A 17,193-nucleotide genomic window follows, 5' to 3' on the forward strand; every position below is an offset into this window, starting at 1 on the left:
ATTGCTTATTCCTTTGTATTATCCTCATCTGCATCCAGTGCTGGAAGGCCAACAGGAAAGGACTTCCTTTAGTGTAGGGCCCGGGTTTTCCCCCTGTTCCTTGGGGTGCAAGTCACAAGGACTGTTTTGGTTAGCCAGCTAAGCTTCCTGCTAATTTCTGTGCTCACTCTGCTTTAGCCTGGTGATTTAGCTGTAGGGCTTTGTTTTATCTTTGGCATGGTAATTTCCCACCTGCCCGGGAGAATTCCTATACGGCCCACTGTCTGTCACTGCTCTCCGCCCCCAACCCCCTGCCTGGGAAGGAATTCCCACACAGTGCCAGGTTCCTCGCGCCTGGCTTTCCCATCTGACTGGGAGGGAATTCCTTTACTGGGGCCAAGGTATATTAGCTTGGCATTAAGCTAAATAAAGGGCATTCGGTGATCTCTTGTCGAATGACTCTGGTCTCTTGTGTTGTGTCTTTTGTTCAATTCCCAGGCCTTTGCCCAAGCTCGTGATCTTACGGAGGCGCACGAACCGTACCGGGAGGGTGGTGCAGATTCGGGTGGTACACTTTAGAAATGTTACCTTTTGACACGGAGAGCACCTAGTCAAGTTCTCAGTCTAGAGCTGAAACAGACTGGTTCATGACAATCTGCTGATCAAGGACAGAGTCTCAGGGTTTACAAGGCTACAAAACTACTTGGGTGGGGCCTCTGCTATTTGCTCTTCTCTCTTCGAGAATCAGCACAGTTCCATTTTTTCACTTCGGCCTGAGGTCACTTCAGCAAATCCTTCCCAGGCCACCACGTTTACCAGCTTCACACCACAGCTTCTTACTTCCCCCTCGCTTCTCCTCGCATTCAGCAGAATACTTTATCATATTTGTGGTCTCCCTCTGCCAAGGGAACACAAACTCTGTGAGGGCAGAAAGTCTTACTATTTTGTTCGCTGCTGTCTCTGCAGTGTTTGGCAGTGTGTAGAAGTTCGGAAAGCATTTGTTGGGTAAGTAAGTGTAAGTAAAGGTAACACAAGGAGAGCAAGATGGTTCAGTGAGTTAGGATAGCCACTGCCAAGCATGAAGCTCCCCATCCCTAGCACCCAGAGTAGGAAGAGACAGTAAACTCTGCCATGGTGCTTGTGTGTGAGCACATGGACACATGCCTGTACACACACACGCACACACAAAATGCAGTCATTTTTAAAGACAGTTTATACTGCAAACAAACCTCCAAAACACTTTTAAAACTCTGAATAATGTAGAAAAATAGCTTTAATTACATACAGAAATAAAACTCTTTAAAATTAAGTTAGTTCATAAGGTTTGGTGTGTAGGTTCAAGTTTTAGTAGCATTATTTTAAAAGATGTCCAGAATATACATCCTTATCGTCAACTCAAGAGTAAGGAGTAGTTGTCCCAGGTCATTCCTGTTGTGCTGTGCAGTAGTAGACTTGACGTAGCTGTTCCCCTTGTTCTCAGGCAGAGGCCACTTAACGGTGATAGGTAGTAGCTGAAGCTCACACCTTATACATTAGAGTGTGTGACAACCACAGTTTAGAGAACACACTTTAACACAGTGGTCAAAGCAGCCAAACCTCGTAGACTGGTTTCACAGATTTTTTTTTTTCAATTTGTGTCGGAAATATTTAAACAGCGATTATTTCACAATTATCATTTTGTTAGGCATGCACTGTCATCCACTGTCCCTTGGCACAAAAAGTGAAACACTTTGTACCCTCCTAGGTACAGTTCTCTGACATGGCAGAGCCAAAAGGAAGCCAAGGATAGGGAGAAGAGGGAGAGAAAGGGCAAGAGTCTAAAATTTATTTGGGGCCAAGAAACACATGACAAAAGTAAGAAAGTTCTTGTGTTTTGTTTGTTTGAGATAGAGCCTTGTTCTATAGCCTTGCCTGTCCTTCAATTTATTATATCCTCCTGCCTCAGCCTCCTGAATACTGGGATTAGAGGCATATGGCACCAAGCCTGGCTGTGTCTGACTTTCTAGGAATGCTAGGTAGATGCTGTATTTCATGTTTTCTGGAACATCATTGTTAGGATGTGAATGAAGCCTAAGTCATTTCTCTGAAAGTCCATCGCTGTGGGATCTGCACTTGTCTCTCTGTGCCCTCCCTCTAACAGAGACCGACAGGACTTTAAGGCCCAACAGTAAGACTGATTGCATTTCAGGTGCGAGTCTGAACTATTTAGAGAAATGGTCAGCTAAGTTTACCTCCAACGTTCTCTTAGAAATGAAAAAGAAGACAGTATTTTATTTTTTAAAAATGCAATGGCTCTTCAACATGGACATTATAGTGTTCACAGACCACACAGCAAATGGCCCATCTTTAAGATCAGTTATCTGCTTTGTATTTTTACATCACTTTTTAAATAGTGTTCTCATGGCTATCTGACACCAAAAAAGCACCAACAGATCAAAATTCCCTGTATTAAAATCCCAAGTCTTAGTTTGTTATATTTGAAAATCTGAGGTGACCATGACTTCACTGAATATAATGATCAGTATGAGAAACAGCTTGGGATTTAAGGGTCTATCCAGAAATTTAAGGCATGTAATAAATATGTTTATAAATGCTGGGACACATACGTTGGCACACAGGCAGTCTAAGACAGAGGACAGCTTTAACCAATTTGACTCTTGTTAAGAAGGGAGATAGTTCAACCTCTTTTTTACACCTCAAGATCCAAAATTTCCTTCTCTGCCTTGAAAGCTGAAATTAAAGCCCAGAAGTCACTGGTGATATAAACAGCTGGTGTCTGTCACCAATGCCTCAGTGAGAATCTCTTAAGTTGACAACAGAGGGAAAATGCAGGGATGAACTTCACATCGACGTCAGTTAGCTTCCTCCCAACATACGCAATCCTTGAAGAAGCTACCCAGGACTGTAAGGTGTCGGGACTACTGAGCACGTGGGATGTCCACCGGGTAGATGGTAATAATAAGTGTAGTATTTACTGTATTTTTCTTTTCTTCAATATGCTGAATTCTCATGGCCAATGAAATCAATGTCTACTCAGTCTTCTCTACTACTGAAGCTCAGTTAAATAGCTGTTGGTTAAAGTGTTCCCTCTTGCACTGGGAAAACCCAATACAGACTGATGCTTATCTTTAGCATAAAAACTAGTATTTTATAAAAGAAGTTACCTTCGGACACTGTTAACCAGTTTTGTTCAGTGTTTTGAAATGGATTTTATTTTCTAATTGTGTGCTTGTGTGTCTGCATGTATGCACTGTGTGTGTATGTGTGCTCACATGCATATCTGTGGAGGCCAAAGGATTCCCTGGAGTTACAGGTGGTTTTGAGCTGTCTGATGTGGGTGCTGGGAGCTGAACTTAGGTCTTTTCCAGTGAGGTACCTGTTCATGACTCCTGAATCATCTCTCCAGCCCTCTTCCAGTGTTTTTAGTATGGTCTGCTAGAGGGGATGTAAAATGTATGTGTACCGAAATGTACTTCAACAGAAGAAAAAAAACTTATGGATGATTAAAAATTTAAAAATAAGTCTCCTAATCCAAAATAAAGCTTATCACAAAGAATAAAGAGAAGTGAATAAATATAAATTAACTTTAACTTCCATCCTTCCCCTCTTCCTCTGCAGTAAGGGATCTAATAAAATACTTAGATGAATGAGAAGGCTTTTGATTTGCTAAGAAACCAGAACACAAATATTACAAATTTAGATACTGACCAACACACACCATGAAAACAATGCATTTTTCTTAACTGGGACTTTAAAAACTCCCAATGCAGTAATAATGTTATTAGTACACAGATTCTCTGGGCCTGACAGGTGCAGGGCTCCTCACAGCACAGGGCTCACCGACTACAGAACCTCGCCATCTCTTCTAGTTCATGATCCCTTCACCAGGTGGAAGTCAGCATTGGGTTTCAATTTAAAAGAATAAGTTGACTATGATCCCCAAATAAACATCTATATTAATTTTTTATTAAAGAATTCACATTATTTAAAACTATTCAATAAATTAGCATGGTATACCAAAATGGCAATAAATTAGCAATCTTGTCTCCATACTTTGACCAAGTATCTGCTCGGATGTCTGACACACCAACCCGACAGCACTGCCTCTCAACATTTAACAGGAGAAGTTCAATACTGAAAGGTGACTAAGCTGAGCCTTATCTTTACATGTCAATTCTGGCCATCCTGGCACTGTCACATGGTCCATTTGTGTGTTGCTTTGTATCCTACAAACACAGCTACAATGTTAATCCAAAGAACAATTTAAATGCCATTTCAATGGCAATTTCTGTGACCGAGTCGTGAAAACACACATACAGTTCCTGAGGTTTTGGGTGAAGGAAGAGCCTCCTGCAGAAAGAAAAAAACATGGTCATTTCAGAAATTAAAGGCGATAAAACCTTTTCTTTTTGTTTTCTTTCAATTTTGGGAGAATCAATAATAGCTGAAAAAACAAAAGACAAACAAAATACCCACCACCACCACCACCACCACCAGCACTACCACTAACACCAAAAGCTCATGAACCTAAATCTACAGAAAATAGAAGAGAGCTTGGTTTCTAAATAAATATGTCCTAGAGTGTAAACCTCCTATTTAATCAATGCACATCACCATACCGCTCAGTATCGAATATTAAACCTGCTTATTATTGCCATCTAGGCAATACTTTCTGTATCATCTTAAGCATGATAGTCATGAAATATTTTATTTCTACTTACATTTTTAAGTTGCTATTATTATTAATACATAAAAATGACAATTCATTTGCAGATAGAATTGGATTAACACTACATTTGTGTGTGTGCTCGAGTATTCATGTACATTATATGGAGTGTGTATATGTAGGCAAACAGACAGCTTTAGGCATTGGCTCTAGTCAAAAAAGGTGAAACAAACTCCATTGTCTACTGCTGCTAACCTCAAGCTTTCTGAGCTTTGCCTGCCTCCTACCTCCCCAGAGCAGCACTGGAGTTACAGATTATTCTACTGTCTGGCTTTACATGGGCCCTGGGATTTGAACTTGGATCTTCATGTTTGCAGGGCAAGTGTTTTACCCACTGATTTACCTCCCCACTATTGTGGCATAATCTTTTTGTACACTTTTGTGTGCAAAAGAGTTGTCACTAGTATTGGTTTAATAAATAACTGAATAGTCAATAACTAGGCAAGATTTTGGAGGCAGAGAGGATGCTGGGAAGAAGAAGGGAGGAGATGCGGGAAGAAGCCAGACAGATTTTGAAGGAGTCAGACACAAAAAATGGGAGAGAGGTAAAAGACATGTAATAGAATACAGATCAATAAAAATATAGGTCAATTTAGGTTGGAAGAGCTAGTTAATAATAAGTATAAGCTATTGGCTAAACTTTCATAATTAATAAGAAGTTTCTGTGTGGTTATTTGGGAGCTGACAAGCAGGACAGAAAAATCTGCCTCTACCCGACTGTCTAATTCTTCTATCCCTTGTTCTGAACGTGTACCTTCTATCCTTGTTCTGGGTATGTATCTACCTGGTAGTACCTGTGGGCTGTGTCCAGATGAATTATTGTAACACAGCTCTGATGGTATTACACAATTACATTAGGCTGATATTCTAAAACCTAGTGGATTGCTTATCACAGCACAAGGGAGCTAAAAACCAGAATCCTACTCCCAGATCTGACTCACTGGGTCTGGGCACAGGTGCAGGATGCTCTGGACTCCACAACTGATTAGGTGGTTCACAATTCCATGGACCAGTGGACAGGCAGTGGTTTGGATCATTTGTAAAGTGCTTACCTTAGTTCTAGGTTTAGAACTACCTGGTAGGTGTCTGACTATGGTCCTACTGAACTGTGCCCGTTCCTCTATGAACTCTTTACCCCAACCTCATGAACTTTCTGTTAGTGCAGCCCTTCCCTCAAAAATTCAGTTCCTTAGCTAGGAACCAGAGGCTCCCAGCCACAGGTCTGACTTAAGACTTCTAGTGCAGTCACTCAGTTTATCTTTCTGTGGGGCTTTCATGTGCATCCTGTCAAACCACCTTCTCACTGCCATCCTGGTGACTGCCTTTGTGTGGGCCTTGTTCATTTGTCCCATTTCCTTAACCTAGAAGGTTCTTTCCAAAGGCAATTCATTTTTTAAACAGGATCAAATGAACTTTCAATGTGCCTTGCTTTTTAATCCTTGCTTAGATTTTTTTCTCTTCAGAATTCCTGTAGTTGTTTGATCTAGTCTATTGTCTGTGCATATATGCAAATATTCATAGTGCGTGTACATATTTCATACTTCTTCTGCAAGATGCAAGACTGGAGGTGGTGACCATATTTTAGCCTCTAACCACTATACTACTCACTCATTCATCCACGCTGTTTGCTTTCCATAACTCCATCTAATACACCCTCACATCTTATATCCACGCTGTTTGTTTACAATAACTCCATCTAATACACTCTCACATCTTATCGAGTTGCTATGGAGTACCAGGTGGCACAGCAGACATCACCAGTGGGGAAGACAAGGAAGAACCCTGATTTCATGAGGCTGGCATTCTGGTGAGGGGGATACCAATAAGCAAACACAAAAATCAGTAAAGGAGGTGGTGCAGAAAATGACAGGTGCCGCTTCAGAGGGGAAGGAAGCTCTGCACCGGTCCCCTGGAGAAGATGACCTGTCAGTGTTGATGGATGTAAAAGGGGCAACTCCCACACAGAAGGAAAAGCAGAAACAGCTGCCCAGTGTCACTGAAGCTGGCCCGCAGTGAACAGACAGAGTGACCCAGACAGATGGGTCTTGAGGGAGTGTGAGAGAGTAAAGAATGAAAAGAGGGACAGAAAGGAGAGACAGAAGGAAAGGAAGATGTGGGGAAAGAAAGGAAATGGGGAGGGGTGATGTCCTCTTAGTGATTCGGGAAGGTCTCTGAGCACCTTGCTCCTGGTCATCCCCTCATTCATTCATTCATTCATTCATTCATTCATTCTTTTCTTTGATTAAGCCCCTCCGCCACTATCGTCACTTATCTCCACTGGAAGGACACAAGGGGGGTATTTAGGAGAATAAAAAAAGAACTCGAAAAACAAACAAACAAATAAAAATCAAACTCTAAAATATATTAAAAGATTTTAGCTTGATTATAATCCCAGGCCAATTTTTAAACATATCAGTTACCTCTGCTACTTTCCCTCATGTTCTTGCCCTTTTATTTCACATGCATACCCTCCCCACACTCACCCCACCACCCAGTAAGCCATAACTGGGGGGCTTTTCTTCTCATCGGTCCAGTTTTCCGGCGAGCATTCAAAGAGCACACCATGCTCTTTCACGGGGGTCAGGGATGACACCGAGTCTGTAGGCTCTGGACAATCTCCACCACGCAGTGCTCTCCTTCTCTGCAAGCCAACAGCAGGTATGAGTACTGACAGCGCTACTAGAAAATACCTGGGGCTGGGACTGTAGCTCAGGGGTGAGAGTCTTTCTTAGCATGCGCAGAGCCCTGACTTCAGTCCCCAGTGCAGAAAAATAAAATGGTTTCACGTAAGTCTCTGAGGACGATGGCTGGCTCTGGTTCTAAGTGTCTACAATGCTATTACTCTCCCTGCTAACCTGCAGAAAATTCCCATTCTTCAATTCTTGGTTTAAACATTATCTCCTAAAGTAGGTTAAAGATTTCCCCCTAGCAGAGAGCAAATATTATTTTTTCCCTTCCCTCCACCCTGTCCCGTCTCTAAAGCAGGGTCTCACTACACAGCCCTGGCTGACCTGGATCTGGTCTCAACCTTGTGGCACTCTTCCTGTCTCTTGTGCCGGAGTCGTTGGATTTCAGGCATGTGCCATCGCGTTTGTCATTAATGTCTGTGTGTCTGTATATGTGCCCATGCCAGTGAGTGCCCACAGAGGCCTGACGTCCCTCTCTTAGAAGCTGTGCTCTCCAAAGAGCCACACAGCCCTCCCCGTCTTCGTTCCTGTCTGCTCACAAACTGTTTGACACAATCAGGGGAACCTGTACAGTAACCTCTACTACCTAGCCCGACTCTGACTAAATTCCTCTTGATGTCCACTCTGGATGTGCTATCCGTCACCTTGTTCAGTTCCTTCACGAATGCAAACAAACACGAGCTTGTTTTCTTTCCTAGCACCTGGAATAGTGTCTGGTGCAGCGCAGATGCCTTAACAGTTAAGGCCAGTTTCTGTCACCAAATGTGACCAAACGGGGTGATGATATTGCCAGAGCACCCACCAGAATGCTAATATAGGCAGAAAGAACCCAAGAAATGAAAGCAGGGAGGCCTCCCTGTTCAAACATGACACGCCCTGTTAATAACAGTTTCTGAGAACCTGAAAGCACAGAAGATAGAGCTCTACTGTGGAATGGGCCCTGAGACGTGACAGAATCCTGCTGGGTCACTTTATAGCTGAGGAAACAGGAAGGGTCAGGGCTCCTTACTCCCAGTCCAGTGTTATTTCAAACCCAAGTTCTTCACAAAATTGGTAGGCTGCATACATCACATGTGTCGTCAGAGAGCAGGTCCTGAACAGATGTTAGATCAGTTACAACTCCCTCTCCCTCGCTCTCCTCCTTCCTTCGTTTGGAAAAGATTTATTATTCATGAGTACATGTGTGCCCATGTAGTTTACTGCATCATGCGTGCAGAGGCTGATGGAGTCCCAAGGGCATCAGGTCCCTTGGAGCTGAAGTTACAGGTGGTTGTGAGTTGCCTGATGTGGTGCTGGAAACCAAGCCCCAGGACTTCACAAGAGCAGTAAGTGATCCTAACTGCTGAGCCACCTTTCCAGTCCTTCTTTCTTTTTTGTGAGACAAGGTCTTATGTAGCCCAGGCTAGCCTTAGACTTACTATGAGGCTGGAGATGTTACTATGAGGCTCGAGATGACTTCTGAATTTTTCATCCTCCTGCCTCCACCTCCGTGGTGTTGGGATTACAGATGTGCACCACTGTATAGGTTTACGCAGAGTAAGAGATGGAACCCTGGGCATCCTGAATGTCAGATAAGCACTGTGCCAACTAAGCTGCAGGCCCGGTCATAAGCTCTGAATATTTTTTCCATAACAAGAGAGCAATAACAATTTTTCAGTCACCACAAGAATCCAATTGATCGATTATATATATATAAAATATTACTACTTAAGCATAGGGTGTAGGGTGGTGGTGGCGCATGACTTTTATCCCAGCACTTGGGAGGCAGAGGCAGGAGGATCTCTGTGAGTTCAAAACCAGCCTGGTCTACAGAGCGAGTTCCAGGATAGGCTCCAAAATCCAAAAAACAAAAACAAAAAAAAAAAACCACGCGTGCAACATTGAAACATTAGACGTCAATTAATAAACAGTTAAATTACAAATCTCAGATGAGTGGCTAGCTGATACTATAAACTACCAATTTTGTACTTTGCTGTGGAAAAACCAGGCCAACCATTTCCAGAGGTAAGATTACAGACCACAGAGCTCAGTGTAACTGAGTTAAATAAAACACTGCTGGTCATGCTGATTAAGAAAAAACAGAGAGTTAATATTGGCAGAAAGCTACATTTAAATATTTACCTCTTCCTTCAACGTCTGTTGGAAAACTGCACGAATAGAGAGACAACACTGATGGAAATTCCTAATTAGCTGAGCGTGGACGGAACCGCCTAGCTGGGCCACCTCTTCATGGGTGGGGGTGATGAAGATGCCCTGCACTGTCTCTAAGGCAACATAGTGGAAGAGTGTGTTCTCGGGACCGGAGGTCAGTCTTGTAAAAGAGAGAGAAGGGAATTTAAGTAAAGTTAGAAGAATTTTTTCACTTTCAATTTTGTATCACCCTCACAAGACTATGTGAAATAAATTAGCAGCACAATCATGGACAGAAAGCCGAGCCAAACGTCTAATTCCCTGTCCTTGACTCAAGTACACACGAGGCTAGTCTTAATTCCCTAATGGAGACAAACAATACCAGCCATGGAAGGATAAACACTAATTCATCTGCAGTAACTTAAATTGTCTCTTCGCTAAACAGTCAATTGGCTGGACCCTCTTTTTCCATGGTTCATAAGAATGACTGAGCTTATATTTGGCTTAAATTTCAACAAGCCATAAAAATGGTATCAGTTTCGAGTGGGGCACACACGATATTACCTCCTAGCAAACTAAACACATTGAAATCGGAGGCATTAAACTTCTTTGCATGGCAACACTGATGATCCTGAAGCAATATAAGATGATTAGTAATCACAGTTAGATTAATATCCTTATCATTGTGTCTACAGTTGAAAGCATCCCACTTTACCACAACCTTCTCACTTATACTCGGATCACCGCGCTAGAGGCGGTGGGACCTGGGTGAGTGGGGCCAAAACAAGGCCGGCTAAAGTCCCGTGCAACGGCCAACTTTATTCAGAGCATCAGACAGTTTATACTCTGAGGGTTAGGAGGAGTCATGTGAGTAAAGTAGACAATCACAAGGGTAAGCCGTACATAGCAGACAAGCCACATGTACCAAAACCATGTTTTTCCATAGAGGCATATAGACACTCTTCAATAGCCGGCTGTAATGAATAATCTGAAGTAAACTCACTCCTAGCTGCTACACCTGGGAGGGGCATGAAAGCACATTTCAAGAAAAATTCCATACTTTTGAAGAAACTGAGGTCACAAGATTCCTGTCTTCGTTTCTTGGCATTTTTCTCATAAGCACTCAGAATTCTCACATGACTCTATTCTTGAACCATGTTCCAAAAATATTCATTTACTGTTTTCAGTTTTTCTTTTATTTTTAAAAATAATTTCTGTAACTTTATGTGCATGAGGGTATTATATCTCCTGGAACTGGTGTTACAGACAGTTGTGTGCTGCCCATGTGGGTGCTGGAAATTGAATCTGGGTCCTCTGTAAGAACAGCCAGTGCTCTTAACCACTAAGCTCTCTCTCTAGCCCCCAGTTTTTCATTTTTTCCTGCCTCTTTCTCCTATATTTAATCTCAGGTATGTCAGCAGAACCTATGAATAATGTTTATGTTTTTCCAAAAGAAGAAGAATTAAAGAATAACAAAAAATCAAGAAATAATGACAGTTCCCATGAATGTCTTCTATGTGTTACAGTGTGTGCCTGAGAGTACCTTGATTTCAGTTTTCATAATGATCATGCATGAGAGTAAATGGTATTCTGCTCCTCTTAGCCACTGGGAAGCAGTGTCCTGGGATGAACTAGGATGGACAGGCAAGTGGGGCTTTGCGACTTTGCAGCCTGCTCTTTCTGTCCCATCTTCTCCTCTCTACTGCTGAGTTCCAGGAGCTGGGAGGACAAAGCAATAAAGACAGGGAGGAAAATGGGGACCTTTATCATGGAGGTAGGGGTAGGCTGGGATTGTGGAAACAGTGAATTTGACTGCCACTGAATAAATGCTTGGTATAAAGGATTTAAAATCATATATTTACAAAAGTATGTATATACAAGTGAGAGTGATATAATGTATTTACTTAATAGCATGCTTTTAAAATGAACTTTCCACATCAGTAATGACATCTTTTAAATAAGAAACCCTGAGATTTATACAGGTAGATTTACGTAAGCTATTTGTAGCACGAATAATAAAAACCCAGAAACAGATATTGGGGTTCAACCTGAAGATCAGAAAAGCAAAGCAGCCAAGCCACTAGAGAGCTCTTACCTCTATGAGATTTTCAGACTGAAAGAGAGAGATTTCCTGTCTCATCCTGTCTTACATTCCTCTCTAGTGCTGGGATTAAAGGCATGCACCACCACAGCCTGTTGTAAAATGAGTGGCAGACTGCTTCCCACAGCCCGGCTCCCAGCTGCCTGGCTAGCATATACCCCGAAATAACAACACACAAATTGTATTCATTTAAACACTGCCTGTCCCATTAGTTCTAGCCTCTTATTGGCTAACTCTCACATCTTGATTCAACCATTTCTAATAATCTGTATGTCACCACGAGCTCTTGGCTTATGGGGAAAGATTCAGCATGTCTGACCTGGCAGCTTCATGGCGAGCAGTTCTCTCTCTCTGCCTCCTTTCTCCCAGCATTCTGTTCTGTCTACTCCTCCTATCTAAGTTTTGACCTTTTGATTCAAAAGGCCAAGGCAGTTTTCTTTATTCAACCAATGAAAGCAACACATAGAAAGAAGGCCCTCCTACACCATTTCCCCTTTTTCTGTTTAAAAAAAAAAAAGAAGGCTTTAACTTTAACATAGTAAAATTACATATAACAATTTTGACCAAAGGTCAGAGATGCTCTGTTTGTAAAGTCTGTTGCCTCCCCACTCCCGTTTTGGAGTGGGGTATTAAAAGACACGTGGAAAATAAAGGGGTGATTCAGTATTCACTGAATGTCCTTCCCGATGCTGTTCTCTCTTATCTCTGTTCCTTTTTGCTTAATAATTATATTCCTCACACTCCTATCCTGGAACATGTGAAGCCAGTAGAGGCTGGTCCTTGACAAGATTCTCTTTTGGTAAATTATATCTGATCAAATTAAAAGCATTTGCTAGTTTTATGGGTTAGTTTAGATTAAACAGCCATGGTGCTTAATGAAATATTTTAATGTCTGCCTTTGCCACACCTTCTGTATAATCCAGAAGGGAGGGACATTCTGAATGGATTATTTTTAGAAAAAACATTGTTTCTGGGAACATCCTGACTACAATCCCTTTTAAGGTGACCTTGTTTGCCACAATTATAACATTTGAAATTTTGATTTTTCCTCAAACCTCTGACATTCCCCACTCGTAATCATGCATCATCATGGTCATGAGATTCATATTAATTGTATTTCAGATCCATTCCTACAAAAGTTCTGACCTTACTTTTAACAGCCTAATTATTCTTTTGCATAGAGAATTGCCATTTTCAAAAGCCAGAGATTCAATTATTACTTGTCTAGCTTCTGAATTTGATATCATTCTATCTACTGCTGAAGTCAATCTTTGTAAGAAATCCATAGAGACTTCCTTTGGGCCCTGTGTAACTTTAGTAAATGATTCAATTTATTTCTCAAATTCTGTCCCATACATTCAAAGCCACTGTATGGCATAAATACAGGGTGTGGTCAACATATACAGCCTGCCTTTCTATATTAGCATAATCTCCTTCTCCAGCACTTTGATCTTGAGAGATTTTCCTACCTCTAGCTTTACTCTGTTGTTTAATAATCTTAGCCTCTTCTCTGAACCAGGTACTCCATTGTAATTGTGAACCAGGCTCTAAAACACCTTTAACCAACTCCATCCAGTGTTTAGGGATAACTCTATTACAAACTGACCAGAAGTTCAACATTTGCTTCACAAAAGGTGAGTGCATGCCATCTTAGATTATTGCTTCTTTGAATTTCCTTAAATTTAACACTGGCACAAGAGTTAGCTATAACAGAGATGTTGCTATTTGGCAATTCCTGTAAGATTACTAGATATATTAAGACTGGTTGTCTGAAAACCTTAGGCTGATCTTCAAATTCTTATAATGCCACACTGAAATTGGTTCTCCATTAAATTCTGATATCTGGATTTAAATATCTCTGTGATCTGTTTTATTTGGTTTTCCTAAGGCTTGTATTTTAGTACTCAGATTAACCAACTTTTTTTAGTGATAAGTCAAAAATGATAAAACTGATAATGTTTATAATTGACATTTATAAATTCCATCTAAATTAGATATTCTCTCATTTAATTGTTCCTATTTTATTTTTTTTTTTATTTTTTGGATTTTCAAGACAGGGTTTCTCTGTAGCTTTGGAGACTGTCCTCGGACTAGCTCTTGTAGCCCAGGCTGGCCTTGAACTCACAGAGATCTGCCTGCCTCTGCCTCCCAAGTGCTGGGATTAAAGGTGTGTGCCACCACCACCCAGTTAATTGCTCCATTTTCAAACTGTCTAGCATATTATCATATAGAGACCCAAATCCCTCCATTGTAATGGTTTCTCCCATTTTTTAATGTGGGAAGGAACTCTCTCTCTTTTAATTAATTCCTCCCTTTAAGAATTCTCAATTGTCTTATTAAATCTACTGACAATGTTGATGAAGATGTGAGGCTGATTGCTGCTGTGTAGAACAGTAAAAGCCTGACTGGATTTCAAGGCAACTACCTAGTTTGGCAGCAGCCTGAGAAGGGAGTTCAGGGAGAGCCCACAACCCACAGTGGAGAGAGAGAGAGAGAGAGAGAGAGAGAGAGAGAGAATGAGCGCCAGCGGTCTGAAAAACCCACAAGGGATTGGGGGGGGGGAATACATGTGGTGGGGGACTGCCTGAAGGCAGAACCAGCTAGTCTAGAGCTGGAAAGGCCTGTGGCATTTGGAGTCCTGGTGCTTCTGGAGTTTGGGTGGCAGCTGGAGACTGTTCCAGAGAGGCTACAACAGGAAAATCCCAAACTTGCTCAGAGGCTTGGGGAAGAAAGAAAAGAAAGCCTAGCTGAGTGGGGCTGGAGCGCTGTGTGCACCTCTGGCCTATGCTGGTGGCTAAAAAGCCACAGGCAAACAGATTTTTCGTGAATTCTTACCCCAAACATTGGGAGCCAAAAGAAGCATGAATAATAAAAACCCAGAGACAGATATTGGTGCTCAATCTGAAGGTCAGAAAAGCAAAGCAGCCAAGCCACTAGAGAGATCTTCCTTCTATGAAATCTTCAGACTTAAAAAGAGTCTCATCCCGCCTTATGCTAATAAACCTGAAAGTTTCTTTCTTTCTTTCTTTCTTTCTTCCTTCCTTCCTTCCTTCCTTCCTTCCTTCCTTCCTTCTTTGGTTTTTTTGAGACAGGGTTTCACTGTAACTTTGGAGTCTATCCTGGAACTAGCTCTTGTAGACCAGGCTAGCCTTGAACTCACAGAGATCCATCTGCCTTTGCCTCCCGAGTGCTGGGGTTAAAGGTGTCCACCACCACCGCCCTGCGAAAGTTTCCTTTTACTAGATATAATGTCAAAACAATGTATGTTTTTACAAAATGTGGCATGGCAGTAATGAAACGACCGTAATTAAACTTTGAAGTTAATTGCTAAATGGAAGACTAGGGTTTTTATAGGGGTTTCAACTTGCCATAGAAGGTTGCATTCAAATTTATTTGTTTAAAAATTTTTAACTATTAAAAAATTAAACACTCACATGTGAAGGGATTAAATGTCAACACATTAAATTTTCAGAGCACTATTTTAATCTGAGAAGTCATCTTCCTCTTGCCCTAACTTCAGAAGAAAAGTATATCCTGGAACCTGCTATTCACGCACTTGTTCTTTTTTTTTTTTTAAGTTATTTATTTCTATTTTATGTACGAGTGCACTGCATGTGCACCTTCAGGCCAGAAGAGGGCACTAGATCTCATTACAGATGGTTGTGAACCACCATGTGGGTACTGAGAATTGAACTCAGATCCTCTGGAAGAGCAGCCAGTGCTCTTAACCATTAAGCCATCTCTCCAGCCCCTGATTACATTTTTTTTTTTTTTGAGACAGGGTTTCTCTGTAGCTTTGGAGCCTGTCTTGGAATTAGCTCTTGTAGACCAGGCTGGCCTCGAACTCAAAGAGATCCACCTGCCTCTGCCTCTCGAGTGCTGGGATTAAAGGCATGTGCCACTACCACATGTGCCTCACGCACTTGTACTTAGAAAGTATCTCCATCCTTAGGATGGTGGTGGTGAAATACCCACGTATGTGAATTCTACTTCGACCTGTCCTATTGCTTAAATGCAATTAATTTTGTTTTATCAGCTGGTCTCACACATGACATCAACATTAAATACCAGGCAGGAAGATTCAGGCAGATCAGGTAGTTAGTCACAAAATAAATGTAAAGGAAGAGCTTATGAGGGTACGGTTGCTCACTCAGTAAAGTGCTTGCCTTGCAAGCATGAAGACAAGAGTTTGAACCCCAGAACCCATGCAAAAACCAGGGCATGGTGGTGCACACATTTGCAACTTCAGCTGTGGGAAGGCAGAGACAGGGGAGCCCTGGGACTCATTAGCAAGTTGGTCTAGCATGGTTAACTCCAGGCCTGTGAGAGACTGCATTTCAAAAGACAAGCTAGGCAGCTCCTGAGGAATGACCATCAAGGTTATCCTCTAGCTTTCACTCACCAGCATACACAAGTGCATCTGCACACACACACACACACACACACACACACACACACACACACGGGACTGTATATAATACTTCACAAGGTAATTATACATTCCTTCTTTATTTGGGTCCTTTTACTTCAGAATTCGTTATTCAATATGAGTTTGAGTGTTATCTGTTTGTTCAGGACCAGTTTCTAGGACCCAGAGTCTGAAAGGGAGACACACAGGGAGAAGTTAGTGGGGTGTGTTCTATGGAACTGCAGCAGAGGGCTGAGTGACAGAAGCAGGATGCAGAGACAGAGGAGCTGAACTGTGTGTAGTTCGGACAGAGGTACCATCTACCGCCTGGAACCAGGAAGCGTGGATGGCCTTTCACAGTTGTCTCGAATTTAGGCAATTTCCAGCCCTTCTTTCTCTAGAAGTGAGCATTCCGAGCTGTATGCCGGTGGCAACTATCACTTACAGGCACAGGGTTAAGCATAACCAGGCATCTAGTAGAGTCTAAAATTAGTCTTTAAACTCTTATTTAAAAAGTAGACATCCTTGCTGGGCGGTGGTGGCCCAAGCCTTTAATTTCAGCACTCAGGAGTCAGAGACAGGAGGATCTTTATGAGTTCGAGACCAACCTGGTGTACAGAGCAAGTTCCAGGACAGGTTCCAAAGCTACAGAGAAACCCTGTCTCAAAAAAGCAACAAACAAACAAGTACACATCCAAAAAGTACATTACCTGTGGGAGAGAGGTAAAAAGCAACTTCTATGTTTTGAAATATTCTTTTGGTGTTTTCATTAGGATAAGAATATGTTTATTTCCCCAAATGTATAAATGAAACATCACAGACACACCACAGGTATTACCTCACACCTGGGAGCTATATCATAGCTACGCTTGTTGAATCATCTCTGCACTTTCTCACGGTGGAATCCCTCAATGACCACGAGTTTAAAGGAAAAAAGGTATGCTAGAAGTTTCTTACTTCATCATGTTATAGACTTCCACGTCTTTTTCTGAAAGTTCTTTTTTCGAATTTCCCAAATGAAACGGATTTGGAAGTGTCGACTTCTTCCTAGCGAGCTGGAAGAGAAGTAGGTCAGTTTGCATTTAAGAATAGGACCAAAGAGCAGAACCATTCAAAAATTTCAAAATCTTCTAAGAGTGCTATTTTTGTGATGCATTTGCTT

The 17,193-nt window shown here is 41.8% G+C and overlaps 1 protein-coding gene across 3 annotated transcripts in view; it reads right to left on the reverse strand.

Moving 5' to 3' along the window:
- Positions 1-1,234: 1,234 nt before the first annotated feature.
- Intu (inturned planar cell polarity protein) overlaps positions 1,235-17,193 on the reverse strand; it is a 75,874-nt gene continuing 59,915 nt past the window's right edge. For all 3 annotated transcript variants that reach the window (XM_087899518.1, XM_087899517.1, XM_087899516.1), the window contains exons 13-16: positions 16,989-17,086; positions 9,514-9,703; positions 7,189-7,346; positions 1,235-4,329 (exon numbers count right to left, since the gene is read on the reverse strand). In XM_087899518.1, the coding sequence (XP_087755644.1) occupies positions 4,218-4,329; positions 7,189-7,346; positions 9,514-9,703; positions 16,989-17,086 (558 nt within the window). In that variant the 3' untranslated portion in view covers positions 1,235-4,217. The remainder of the gene's footprint in view (positions 4,330-7,188; positions 7,347-9,513; positions 9,704-16,988; positions 17,087-17,193) is intronic.

This window comes from Myodes glareolus, chromosome 20 (assembly GCF_982192425.1).
Source record: "Myodes glareolus chromosome 20, mMyoGla1.1, whole genome shotgun sequence".
Classification (NCBI taxonomy): Eukaryota; Metazoa; Chordata; class Mammalia; order Rodentia; family Cricetidae; genus Myodes; species Myodes glareolus.